Source organism: Heterodontus francisci, chromosome 7 (genome assembly GCF_036365525.1).
Source record: "Heterodontus francisci isolate sHetFra1 chromosome 7, sHetFra1.hap1, whole genome shotgun sequence".
NCBI classification, from domain to species: Eukaryota; Metazoa; Chordata; class Chondrichthyes; order Heterodontiformes; family Heterodontidae; genus Heterodontus; species Heterodontus francisci.
Genome location: NC_090377.1, coordinates 26,125,969 through 26,140,585, shown reverse-complemented (window position 1 = coordinate 26,140,585; position 14,617 = coordinate 26,125,969). Strand labels below are relative to the sequence as shown.

Genomic DNA, 14,617 nt, shown 5'->3' with positions numbered 1-14,617 from the left:
TAACTTCTTTTACCTGCCTTAGCCCCATAATCCTTTGATACAATGGCTGCTCCAGAACACAGGAAGTTTTCTTCAATACTTCAAATATTTGTCAATAAATACAGCCACTTGTCAGTATTATGCATATATTAAGTTCTCAGATTCCCTGCAGCAAATGAAGTTTTTGTTTGCTTTCTGCAGTGATAATATATGTCTCACACTTTCTCTTGGTTATTTATTCTCTTGCTATCACTTATTGTTCTCCCAGCTATTACCTTTGATGTTCTTTGGAACATTTGGTTTCATACAGCTATTATTTTTTCCAAAACAGTGCTGTCCTGGTATATTTTTCTCCTGCAACCCTTGTAGCGTATAGTGTACACATCTTGTTTGTTCCCTTTCATTGGCTGTGGCTTGTGCTTCGGTTCGATATTCATCAGAGCACATTTGCCTATTACAATCTGCACTTTGTTACTTTGGGATTCTTCAACAGTGGAAACCTCCTTTTATTAGGATAATGTACATTATCTATTGAGATAAACAGCACTACTTTTCTGTTAAATTGTTTTAACTGCACTCAAAGAATGATATTGTGTCGAGATATTGTACTGTTCATTTTGATCTGTTACAAATTGATATTTAATAGTACCTTTTCATTATAGTTGCACACTCTATCTAGTTGATTATTTGATGAGTGATTTAGTGCCTTACTGTTGGTTCTGTCACAAACACGTGCTATGCCAAATGATGATTTTGTAATCCATCGGCTGGAAACAGAAATAAATTTTAGAAAAGGATAAAGGAACAGACAAAAGGTGACTGCTAGCAGCTAAAATGGCCTCCAAAATTTGCATCAAAATCCCCTGCATTTCAATATATCCACAGGGAATCGAATTGTATGGCCAGTCCCCTCCAGAACAATGACTTGGGAAGTTTGGAATGAATCACCTGGCCAGTCCCCATTAACAAGACATCTAAAGGAAATCACTTGGGACAGTAAACTGGCGGAGACAAACTACTCAAAGGTAATCACTTGAACAGTGGGACCCTGATTGAGAGAAGGGAATTCCTAGACATGAACTAATTAAGTTGCAAGAGGAAATACACGCCAAGCCTTCATGTGATAGGCCCAGCATCTGTGTGCTTTAAGATGGGTTTTTTCTCTCTGCAGCAGACAAGCAACTAGACACTGATCAGAAGAGACCTAAGTGGGGTCCCTCACTCTCTTTCTCCCTGCAGTCCACCTGACAAGTTTTGAACCCTGCCTGCTGTCTGTAACCACCTAAGCCTATCACTGCAGCAGATAGAGACCCCATGAAGGAACCCATCTCTGTCGCTGTTTTCCAGGAGGACCACCGAATCTGCTGGCCACATCTACAAGCCAAAAGCTTCAGGACCACCAAGTTCATCCAGAAGGCAACCGAGTCACCAACATGTACAGACTATGTACCCCTTTTTATTGCTCCAGACTCTAATCTGACCAATCTATCCTTCCCCACTCTGTACCTATTTGTGCGTGTATACGAACCTCATGTGTGTGCGCGCAAAAGTTTATTATTTTACTTAGATTGACTTAAGTAAAATAAAGCTAACCTCTTTCTTTGTTAAACTCAAGAAATCCTGTCCAATTGATTCTTTTATGATCATAAAATGTAGATTGTTAAACACTCAATGAATTGGCAAGCATATTCACTTTAAAAAAGAATAAACCCAGTTGCGCTCAAACAAGGAGGGACAAGAGGGGAGCCCTTCAACCCCTCCTCACCTGATCGTAACATATCTCATAAATTAGGTAGTCTTGGTTGCTTTGCAGCTTGATTCATACTCATGTTGCCTAATTTGAATTAGGAACATAGGAACAGAAGTATACCATTCAGCCCCTCGAGTCTGCTCTGTCATTCAATTAGATCATTGCTCATCGTACCTCAAGTCCATCTACCCGCCTTTGATCCACATTCCTTGACAGCCTTACCAAACAAAAATCTATCAATGCCAGTCTTGAAAATTTCAAATGGCCCAGCATCCACAGACTTATGGAGGAGCGAGTCTAGATTTCCACTGCCCTTTGTGTGAAAGAGTGATTCCTGATTTCACTCTTGAATGGCCTAGCTGTAATTCCCCCACCAGAGGAAGTAGCTTCTCTGTCTACCGTATCAAATCCATTTATCATTCTAAACACCTCAATTAGATCCTTCTTCAACCTTATAATCCCAAAGGAATACAAGCCAACCAGTTCTCACACTCCCTTTTTACATCTCTACTTGCTTTGTATCATGTAGTTGTTTTTATAGCTCTTCCAGACTGCTGGATGTGTAGTTTTCCTTGCATTTGCGTAAGTCTTTCCTTGTAGCTTATTATTGTCTCTTACCTCACTTATTGGATACAGTTCCTTATCTGCACAAGTGAACTTTTGCCTTTCAGGGGTATGTACTGGTTTTGAATTATATCAAGAACATCTTTGAATATTGCCCACTGTTTGTTCTTCTTCTTGCTCTTCCTTCTCAAACCTGATATCAAATACAATCATATTAAAATGATTGCTCCCTTACAGTCAGATTGTTAACAAATATAAACTATATAGTTTCCAGTTTCCTGGCCCTAACGGCCTCTTTTTTACCATAGACATCCAGTCCCTCCATAACTCCATCCCCCAGCAGCACAACCTAAGGGACCCCCACTACTTCCTTGAATGGAGGCTAACCAGTTCCCATCCACCACCACCCTCCTCCACTTGGCTGAACTTGTTCTCACATTGAACAACTTCACCTTTAATGCCACTCGCTTCCTCCAAATAAAAGGTGTTGCGATGGGAACACAAAAGGGTCCAAGCTATGTCTTCCTTTTCATGGGATATGTGAAATGTTCTTTGTTCCAGTCTTACTCAGATCCCCTCTCTCACTTCTTTTTCAGTACATTGATGGCTCTATCAGTCCCAATTCCTGCTCTCAACCCAAACTGTAAAATTTCATCAACTTTGCTTCCAATTTCCATCCTTCCCTCACCCTCGCATTGTCCATCTCTGACTCTTCCCTTCCCTTCCTCGACTCCTCTGTCTCCATTTATGGGGATATACTATCACTACAAGCTCACTGATTGACACAACTACCTTGACTGCACTTCCTCACACCCCGCTTCCTATTAGGACCTGTATTCGATTTTCCCAGTTTCTCAATCTCTGTCGCATCTGTTCCGATGATGCCACCTTTCAATATGTCTTGCTTTTTCCTCAACAAAGGATTCCCTGCAACTTTGATTTTACAGGGCCCTCGACCTTGTCCCTCCCATTTCCCTCACTTCTGCTCTCACTCCTTCCCCTCCCCTCCTGTAACCATGATATGGTTCCACTTGTCCTGAACTTCAACTCCACCCTTCACATTCGACAGATCGTCTTCGCCATTTCCGCTATCTCCAACCTGATGCCACCACAAAACACATTTTCCCTCCTCTCTCTTATCAGCATTCAAAAGGGGCCGCTACCTTCCCAACACCCTGGTCCACTCTTTAAACACCTTCAACAACCTCTTCTACCCATGGCTCATTTCCAGTCAAGTGCAAGAGATGCAATATCTGCCCTTTTATTTCCTCCCACCCAATGTCCAAGGCCACAAACATTCCTTCCAGGTGAAACAGCGATTTACTTGTATTTCTTTCAATTTAACATACTGTATTCGTTGCTCACAATGTGGTATTCTCTAAATTAGGGAGATCAAACACTGATTGGATGAGCGCTTTGCAGAACACCTCCATTCAGTCCGCAAGCTTGACCCTGAGGTTCCAGTTATTTGTCATTTTAATTCTCCACCTCATTCCCACTCGACGTCTCCGTCCTTGGCCTCCGATACTGTTTTAATGAAGCTCAACAGAATCTCAAGAAGCAGAACCTCATCTTTCGTTTAGGCACTTTACAGCCTTCCAAACTCAACATTGAGTTCAACAATTGCAGACTGTAACCTCTGCTCACACCTTGTCATTTTCTGTTCCTTTAGACCCATTTTTTGTTCCTTTACTTGTCCCATTTCTACCAACTTTTGCTTTGCACCATCATTGCTTTTGTCATTTAATCTCTCCTGCCTTCCACCCTATCACAGACCTTCCCTTTTGTTCTATCCTCCTCTCCCCTCTTTTCCTGCCTCTGTACTTGCTTAAAACATATCACACCATAACTTTTCCTCGTTCTATGAAAGGTCATTGGCCTGAAATGTTAACTCTGTTTCTCTCTGCACAGGTACTGCCTGACCTGATGAGTATTTCCAGAAATTTCTATTTTTAATTTTATATTATATATTACATAAATGCAACCTCTTTCTTTAATTTTGGTTCATTACAAATCATGAATTCTAGCATGCCCTGATCTAGTCAATTCTAAAACATATTCTCCAGAAAACTGTCCTGAGTACGTTCTAGAAATACATCTGCGTTGCTCATGTGAAACCAGGGCAAAAGCATTATACGTTTTTGACTTTTAAGATGAATTTGCAGCTTGAGCTATGTGGCTTCTCGTGGTCTATGTAAAATTAAAATCTCCCATTATATCCATGTTGTTTCTGCTACATGCTTCCTTGATCTCTGTACTTATACATCCCCCAGTGCATCACTACTGTCACGAAGTCTGTAGACAACTCCCAACAGGGTCTTGCATCCATCAGTGTTTCTTAGTTCTGCCCATACTGTTTCTACTCCTTTGTATTGAGAATAAGTACAGATGAAGCTAACAGCAATGTAAATCAGACAGCAATTTCCAGACTATGCATATGAACAGCTAAACATGGAAATCTGGACGTAGTGGTCTGAGTTACTTCACCAATAGTCTCAACATTGAAATATATGTAAGGACCCACTGTACACTGCAGAAAAATTTAGGACATGGTGCATCAAGGTTTAAGTGTATTTTTAATGGCATGATAAGTCATAATTGTTGCCAAACACTCTCTGAAAATGTAATTTTACAACTGTTGAGTCTCATTCCTTCAGAATTTAATTAGTGTTGGAAACATTTTTTTGAATTAAAATTATTTAAAATTTTTTCTTCTGTCTCATATCTTTCTCTGTTAATCCCATCTTTCTTTCCTCCCTTTATTTCACTTCTTGCACATGATTTAAATCTAGAGTCATAGAGTGTACAGCACTGAAACAGGCCCTTCGGCCCACCGAGTCTGTGCCGACCATCAGCCACCCATTTATACTAATCCTACTTTAATCCCATATTCCCTACCACATCCCCACCTTCCCTCAATTCTCCTACCACCTACCTACACTAGGGGCAATTTACAATGGCCAATTTACCTATCATCCTGCAAGTCTTTGGCTGTGGGAGAAAACCTGAGCACTCGGTAGAAACCCACGCGGTCACAGGGAGAACTTGCAAACTCCACACAGGCACTACCCAGAACTAAACCCAGGTCGCTGGAACTGTGAGGCTGTGGTGCTAACCACTGCGCCACTGTGCCGCCCTAAATCTAATTTATACTTCTTGGTTTATACTTCCTAGCTTACAGTCCGTGGGCTAGAAATTCATCTCGGGCAGTGGCACAAAATGGCATTATCAGCTCAGCCACCTGCTATACATGGCACCTGATATTCAGTTCCATTGCAGGAATTAAATATCAGGTGCTGCATATAATGGACAGCCAATCCGACCGACACCTCTCATTTTGCACCAACGCCAGAGATGAATTTCTGCCCCTGTATATCTCAGTGAGGATTCTTCAATCTGATTGGTTAAATAGCCACACTGTTGCTCGCCCTACTCACACATTCCATAGATCCCCTGTAAAGGGCACCATGCTGGATCAGACACCCGATGACAGCAAGTCTCCCCTCAAAAGCCTGTGAAAACTCAGTGGGCAGCTGTCAGGATAGTGAACAGTGAACACACTTCTTTTGATACCAACCACAAAAATTGGGGCCTGTGGCTTTTGTCAATGTTGCTGCCAATCCTCCTCCTTTCCCAAGTTCCATGACCTTTTGAAAGACCCTATAGCCTGGAATAGTTCACTCCCAATCATGCCCAGCTTGTAGCCAGGTCTCTGTAATGATTATCATATCATACCCTTCAAGCTGAACTTGTGCATCTATCTCATGTTTTCTATTTCTTATGTTACGTGCAGTCCTGTACAGAACTCTTATTTGGGTAACTGCCTGCCCCTTACTCTGTCCACATGTCCTGATGATGTATTTCTCATACTTTTTGACCTCTCACACTTTTGGTAGCTAATGCTCTAGTCATGCTATACGGGCAATTTAATACCTTTTATTTTTCGTGTCTCTTGATTTATTTTTGTTATTTCCTCCTAAAACTTTTTCTCTCCCTGGAGTATCTATATTATCTATAATAATCAGTATTTGCCTTTTGCTTCTAAGTTATCTATATCTCTTTTTGTAATCTGGCATTTGCTCTTACTGTTCGTTTTCTTATTTTAAGATTATTAATTCCACCCCATCCTCTTTACTGGTTTAAAATCATTTCTACAGTTCCCTCTTTACTTTCTGCTAGGAACTTTGTCCCAGCAGGTTCAGATCCAGGGTGTTCCAGTGGTTTAGATCCTTCCTATTATAGTATTAGTGCCAGTGTCCCATGAAAAGGAACCCTCCTTCCCACACCAGTCTTTCAGCTATTCCTTACAGATCTGTTTATCCCAATGCCAATAGCACAGGGCTTGGTTAGTAATCCAGAGATTACCAACCTCAAAGATCTGCGTAACTCCTGATATACCTTCAGCAGGATTTTCTCCCTGTTCTTTCCTATGTCATTCATTATGACATGGATCACAACAACTGATTTTTCACTGCTCGCTTTCCAAGTTACTCTCCAGCCACTTTGCAATATACCTTAACCTGGCACCAGGTAGGCAACACCGCCCCCCCCAACCCTCAATCACAGCTGTTAAGGATAGTCACTATCGCCCTAATTATCAAATCCCCTATTACTACAATTTTTCTATTTTGCTGTCACCACCCTTGGATTGTCTCCTGCTCCAAGAACTTGGGTCATCATTCTGGCCATCCCCTGCAGCTTTCTTCCTTATCTCCACAGGTAGCATTTTACCTGTTGGGAAGGATCCAGTGCTGCAATTCCTCCTACCCTGCCTCCGCTGGTTTCCCCCTATCCTGCTGACTGTCAGTCATACACTCCTGTTCCAGTACTTGTATCTTTCTATGTGGTGTGACTTTGTTCTGGAATTAGTTATCAAGCTATTGCTACACCTTTTTTTATCCGAATGTTCGCAAATTCCCACATTCTGCAATCCCTGCACACTGCCTGTGCTGCCATTACCTAATCTATGGAGAGAGAAGCAGAGTTAACGTTCCAGGTCTGTGACCTTTCGTCTCTGCCATCTGACGAAAGGTCACAGATCTCAAACATTAACTCTGCTTCTCTCTCCACAGATGCTGCCAGACCTGCTGAGTATTTCCTGCATTTTCTGTTTTTATTTCAGATTTCCAGCATCCACAGTATTTTGCTTTTATTATCTAATCTATGTTTATTTATTTATTTATTTATTAAATGGGATTTTTTTTTTTAATCTGTAGTGCTGGATTTGCCTTTAATACTAAATTATGATGTCTGCAGGGAACGGACATGTTGTTTGATACGATCACTGTTCGCAATGGGCAAGGGACAGGCAGTACCCAACCAGCCCACGCTTGCAAAACTCAAAACACAGTGTCCAACATTAGATGGGATTCCACGATTGGACAACATTTGCTAAATAATCCTCAGTGTGCTAAGAGTTATGCTGACAACCGATTTAAGATTGTCAGTAAGGTTCACAGTGTGGCATATTTACATGTACTGGAAGCTACATATATTAACACACAGGGCCCTGTTCTTTGCAGACAGAAAGAACATGTACACGCATTGTGCCTGTTTCAGCTAAACAAAATAAGTGACAGCCATTCGCTGGTTCATTCCTCAGGGCAATAAACTGGTGCATTCTCCATTGCAATGCCTCTACCAATCAGAGTTCACGTGCCAACCAATCAGCACTCTCTTCTCATACATTATAAAGTTGTTGCTTTCCCTTTCATTGGTATTCTTGCAGATTGTCCTATGAGTGCAAGAAGAAAAGTTTCGACAACATGTCTCTATTTTCAGCAATACTCAAGTTCTGTACTAGCAAATGACTAATTACTTCTTTCGCTCAGTTTAAAATATTCAGTCTATTACATCTAGTTACTTATTTAAAATCACTAGTTAGGTTTTTGCCCTTCCTTCCTATGTATTAATTCTTTCTTGAAGTTGACTAGCCCCTTAATCTGCTTTATAGTTAAATATTAAAGTGTGAATAAATAATTGAACACTTACATTTAATTGCTTGAACTCCAGCACTCTTTACTCTCCGAATGTCAGCCATTACTCAGTTGGTAGCACTCTGGCTTCATAAGGTTGTAGGTTCTAGTCCTACTCCAGAACCTGAGCACAAAAATTAAGGCTGACACTCCAGTGTAGTACTGAGGGAGTGCTGCAGTGGCAAAAGTGCTGTCTTTTGAATGAGACATTATACCGAGGGTCCGTCTGCTCTCTCAGGTGGATGTAAAAGATCCCCGGTGTCCTGGCCAATATTTACCCCTCAATTAATATCACAAAATTAGATTATCACATTGTTGTTTGTGGAAGCTTGCTGTGCTCATATTGGCTGTGCATTTCCTACATGAAAACAGTGACTATATTTCAGGAGTTCTCCATTGGCTCTGAAGCACTATGGGATGTCCTGTGATGATGAAAGGCACTAGCCAAATACAAATCTTTCTTTCTTTAAGTCTTTTCCATGACAGTCATAGAGTCATTTACTGCACAGAAGGAGGCCATTTGGCCCAGCGGGTCCATGCCAGCTCTCCACGGAGCTATCCACTCAGTCCCACCCCCACTCAATCCCTGTAGCCCTGGAAGTCCATTTCCCTCAAGTGGCCATCAACTTCTTCTTGAAGTCATTGATTGTCTCCACTTCTACCACCCTTGTGGTCAGCGAGTTCCAGGTCATTACCACCTGCTGCATAAAAAGTACTTCCTCATATTCCCTTCTATCTCTTGCCCAAAACTTTCAATCTGTGTCCCCTAGTCCTTGTACCATTAGTTAATGATGTCACGGAAACATGCTGTCAAATGATTTTTCATCATCCACCAGCTAGAAATCTGAATTAAATTTTAAAAAAGGAAAAAAAGGAACAGATAAAAGGTGACTGTACTAGCAACTAAGATGGCCATCCCAATTTGCATCACTATATTCCACATTCCAATGCATCGATGTAGAGACAAGTTGTCTGCCTAATCCCCTCAAGAACAATAACCTGGGGAATCTGAGTGAACTACCTATCATGCTCCCATTAGCAAGACATTAAGGCAATCATTTAGGACATTAAACTGATGGAGACGAACCACTCAAACTTTAATCACTTGAACAACAGGACCCTGGTTGAGAGAAGGGTTTAATTTGCAAGAGGGACGACACTGATAGCCATCATGTTGAATCACTGGGTGATGGTCATGTGATAGGCCCACCATCTGTGTGTTTAAGCTGGTGTTTTCTCCGCAGCAACCAACAAGAGAAGATTCAAGTAAGGTCCCTGTTCCCTCTTTCTCTCTCTCCAGTTCACCTTGCAAGCTTCGAACCCTGCCTGCTGGCCTTAACCACCTCGGCCTATCACTGCTGCAGACAGAGACCCCGTGAAGCAAATCATCTGCATTGCTGTCTCCAGGAGAACCACCAAATCAGCTGGCCACCTCTACAACCAGAAGCCTCAGACCACCGAAATCAGCCTGAATCCAGCTGAGTCACCAAACTCCACAGACTGTATACCCCTTATTCTTGCTCCAGACTCGAATCCAACCAATCTATCCTTCCCCACTCTGTAACCTATTTGTGTGTTTGTGTGTATATGTGTATGTGTGTGTGTATATGAAAGTTGGAGTGTATTTTATTATTTTACTTAGATCCGTTTAAGTACAATAAAGCTAATCTCTTTCTTTGTAAAACTCAAGCAAACCTATCTGATTGGTTCTTTTTATGATCATTGCATGTAAATAGTTAAAGACTCACTGATTTGGCAAGTATATCCACTTTTAAAAAGAAATAAACCTGTTGGGGTCAAACATTGAGAGGGACAAGAGGGGAGCCCTTCGACCCCTCCTCACCTGATCGTAACAATGGGAATAGTTTTCCCTTGCCTAACTTAACTAAGCCTATCATAATCTTGTACACTTCTATTAAATCTCCCCTCCTCTCCTATGTTCTAAAGAGAACAAACCCAGCTTTTCCAGCCTTTTTCTTCCTTCTTTGGCCTCCTTGTCTCGAGAAACAATGGGGAAGCGCCTAGAGGTGGTCAGTGGTTTGTGGAGCAGAGCCTGGAGCGGATATAAAGGCCAATTCTAGAGTGACAGACTCTTCTACAGGTGCTGCAGATAAAATTGGTTGTCGGGGCTGTTACACAGTTGGCTCTCTCCTGCACTTCTGTCTTTTTTCCTGCCAACTGCTTAGTCTCTTCGACTCGCCACTCTTTAGCCCCGCCTTTATGGCTGTCTGCCAGCTCTGGTGATCACTGGCAACTGACTCCCACGACTTGTGGGCAATGTCACAGGACTTCATGTCACGTTTGCAGACGTCTTTAAAGCGGAGACATGGACGGCCGGTAGGTCTGATACCAGTGACGAGATCGCTGTACAATGCGTCCTTGGGGATCCTGCCATCTTCCATGCGGCTCACATGGCCAAGCCATCTCAAGCGCCGCTGGCTCAGTAGTGTGTATATACTGGGGATGTCGGCCACCTCGAGGACTTCTGCGTTGGAGATACGGTCCTGCCACCTGATGCCAAGGATTCTTCAGAGGCAGTGAAAATGGAATGAGTTCAGACGTCGCTCTTGGCTGACACACGTTGTCCAGGCCTCGCTGCCACAGAGCAAGGTACTGAGGACACAGGCTTGAAACACTCGGACTTTTGTGTTCCATGTCAGTGCGCCAGCCTAAGCTATAACTAAAATCCCCCATCCCCGGAACCATTCTGGTAAATCTCGTCTGCACCCTCTCAAAGACCCTCACATCCTTCCTGAAGCATGGTGACCAGAACTGGATGCAATACTCCAGTTGGAGCCTAACCAGAGCTTTATAAAGGTTCAGCATAACTTCCCTGCTTTAGTACTCAATGCCACTATTTATGAAGCCCAAGATCCCATATGCTTTCCTAGCCACTCTCGCAATATGTTCTGCCACCTTCAAAGGTCTATGCACATGCAACCCCAGGTCTCTCTGTTCATGCGCAATCTTTAGAACTGTGCCATTAAGTATATATTACCTCTCCCTATTCCTTCTGCCAAAATGCATCACCTCACCTTGTCAGTAGCAAATTCCATCTGCCAGCTGTCTGCCCACTCTGCTAGCTTATCTATGCCCGGTTGGAAGCAGTTCATATCATCCTCACTGTTTGCCGTACCTCCAGGTTTGGTGTCATCGGCAAATTTTGAGATTCTACTTTGTATTCCAAGATCCAAGTCATTCATATATAGCAAATAAAGCAGTGGTCCCAGCACTGACCCTTGGGGAACACTACTGTCTACCATCCTCCAGTCTGAAAAGCAAACTCTGACTGACTTGCTGTTTTATGCCCTTAAGCCAGGTTTTTTTTTATCCAATTGGACACCGATTCTCCTATTCTATGAGCCTCAACTTTGGTAACCAGCCTTTTTGTGGGGTACTTTAGCAAATGCTTTCTTAAAATTCATATAAACAACATCCACTGCATTCCCTTCATCAACCTTCTCTGTTAGCTATGGTGCCACATTTTCTTCACTCTACTTGTTTCACTGCTTGGAGGCTCACACATTATTTTTAAATACCCTCTCCGGGACTTTCCCGCATTGTGCTCAAATTGAATCTTCCATGCTCAAACTCAATTTGAATTTTTCGCCCAGGAACATGGCAACAGGTTTAATGATCTCTACCCAGAGATTCACCCCAACTAAAGCAAAGTGAATCATTTCATTAGGGAGCAGTTGTTCCTTCCAAGTTGCCAATTACGATACAGCACATTATAATAAGGTTTTGATGGACTAGACATCCATACTATACTGTTAACAATCTGCCTTTGGAAGCTGATTGAATATGTTCCAGCTGGAAAATGACCAGAAGGTTAAGACTGAGTTGGTGGGACCATCAATAAAAAAGTGGCAATAGGATGACAGCTACATAGACTGAATAAGGGCAAGCATGTGATGGCACTGTATGCAGTAGATTCTAAACACCCTCTCATCCACACCATTAGTTTGCCTCAATTTTACAAGCTGTCTTTTCAGCTACTGAGGACTCATACAGAATGAAACTACTTTTAAATGTATTTATGTATGTAAAGTATATATGTATGTAAGAGCTTGCCTCAGTTAGTAATGCTCTAATCACTCAATCAGAAGATTGTGGGTCCAAGTCTTGGTCCAAGACTTGAGCACATAATCTAGGTTGACAGCAGAAGAGTGCTGCACTGCCTATCCTCCGAATGTATTGTTAAACCATGGCTCTCAGATGGACATTAAAGATCCCATGTCACTATTTGAAATAGAGCAAGAAATTCTCCCAATGTCCTAGCCAATATTCCTTCCTCAAACAACACCACAAAGAATAGATTAACGGGTCATTCACCTCATTGCTGTTTGTGGAGCATTACTCTGTGCAAAATGGCCACTGCATCTCATCTAGATATCAGTATATTTTATGTCAAGAGGTTTGAAACATTTCTGAGAGATGTGATAAAATGCTATATAAATAGAAGTTCATTAAAAAATTCAAGATGATAATTTCAAGCAATCATTATGGGAGAAGATTTGCACTTTGCCTGTGATGTAGCAAAATGGAAAACACATAAAGAATGCATCTGTGATTTTTGTGGAGAGGTTCAAAGCTGTGAATATATATATAGGCAGGTAGTAAGTTTCACACAATAATTGCTGTATACTGTAATCCTCTTCATTTTCATGCTAGGCAAAGAGATGTCATTTTCTCAATCTGTCTAGCAAGCGTGGAATCACAAGGGAGGCAGCAGTTCCAAATAGAGGACAAGCTATGTGTTAGGGAAACATTTACATTACACATGTGGTTGACTTTAATATGGAGCAGCAGAAACATTCTTATCTTGAAACAGTAGGATGCTGCTATTATAGATTCTCATTCTGGAGTATTCCTTTAATGGTACAACTTTTCTGTCTTACTTATTTTAAATACAGCCCACGCTCTTGAAAAGTCATCCACTCTTCCAATTCTCCTTCACACCCCTACCCCACACAACACCCCCCGCCCCCCAGATCTCCCCTCCCCTCCCCCTCCCCCCATCCCCTGACCTTTGGGAGTACAAAATTTACTCGATCCGACAAAAAAGTCACACTCCAAAAACTTAAGTCCTTCTGCAAGATTATAATCATTATGCTATTAGCTATGACACTAATGGATTGTGCTAATTAGACCCAATTTATATTATAATAGCTTTTTCGGATTTAAATAAAACGCTGTAATGGAAAAAATACAATGTGCTGGAAAAGTCAATATATCTCCTTATCAAAAATATAAATTATACCCTACGTAAATTGTCTTCAGGGCTAAATAAGCTACCAAATCCCACTCACAAAGGCACAATGTCACCGTACCAGTACTTTTAATTAATGGGACCAAAAGTTCAGGAATCGCTGTAATGAGCATTTAATGAGCAATTTCTGCCGATAGTGAAATCCACATTCATGGGCTGTCTGGAGAATCAGCCTGCACTCAGTCTTCAGTGTCCTACCTGTCGGAGAATGAAACTGGTCGAAGTTGTGTCGGACGATGTGCTTCCATCGGAACGTTTTAACCTGCTCCTCCTCCTGTTCACCCTGGTCAGCTTCCCAAATATTGGGGGTGGGGGAAGAAAATATAATCGCTGTTAGATTTTACTGTCAGACATTGCTAAAGACAAGGATCCGGCTTTAACGGATGAGGAATAGATCTAACATAAAACACGATATGCACTAGAGGGAGAGATTTTTTAAAAAAATAATCACAATTGCAAAGTTAAATTACAAAACTTTTTTTGCAATTAAATTGGAAATCGGTAACTCTGTACATATTGAAAACGACATTTCTTAGCCGAGTGTGAAAAAAATGCATTAGTTCAAAACAAAATCCCAGCACGTTAACTTTTTAGGAATGTCCTCAGATTTCAACATTTCTCTAATCAGTTCAAAATCTCAATTAATTTATGATAATAATGCAAAATCAATCACAAATTTAGTGTTCCTGAGAATGGATAAAGAAAACATTTTCTCCCTTTTTTTCACTATTAAACAAATAAAGGCATCAGCTTACCTGAAAGATGGGCGCTTGTAATCCATCGGCTGATATTTCTTTGGTAAATAAAGGACCGACTCCGGACATCTTAAAATAGATCATTAGCTCTGGAGCTGGTGGTGAGCAGACGGCTGTAGCGGCTGTTAGTTGCCTGGAAGCCGACGAGCCATTGACTTGGCTGTCCCCTGTGGCTCTATCCCCTCAGCCCCTAGATATCCATCAGGATGTGCTGGGAATCTCCGTCCGCCCCACTGGATCCTTCCTGCCGAAGATCGTGTCCTGACTCCTACATCAGTCACCTAGATCGAGACTGCTCAGGTGCTTCTCTCTGCACGAGTGA

At 41.8% G+C, this 14,617-nt stretch overlaps 1 protein-coding gene across 1 annotated transcript in view; it reads right to left on the bottom strand.

The window, feature by feature from the left end:
- The window catches only part of cacnb4a (calcium channel, voltage-dependent, beta 4a subunit), a 308,607-nt gene extending 294,228 nt beyond the window's left edge, over positions 1–14,379 (bottom strand). The window contains exons 1-2 of the mRNA XM_068034482.1: positions 14,296–14,379; positions 13,739–13,831 (exon numbers count right to left, since the gene is read on the bottom strand). Coding sequence (XP_067890583.1) covers positions 13,739–13,831; positions 14,296–14,379 — 177 coding nt within the window. The remainder of the gene's footprint in view (positions 1–13,738; positions 13,832–14,295) is intronic.
- Positions 14,380–14,617: the final 238 nt, after the last annotated feature.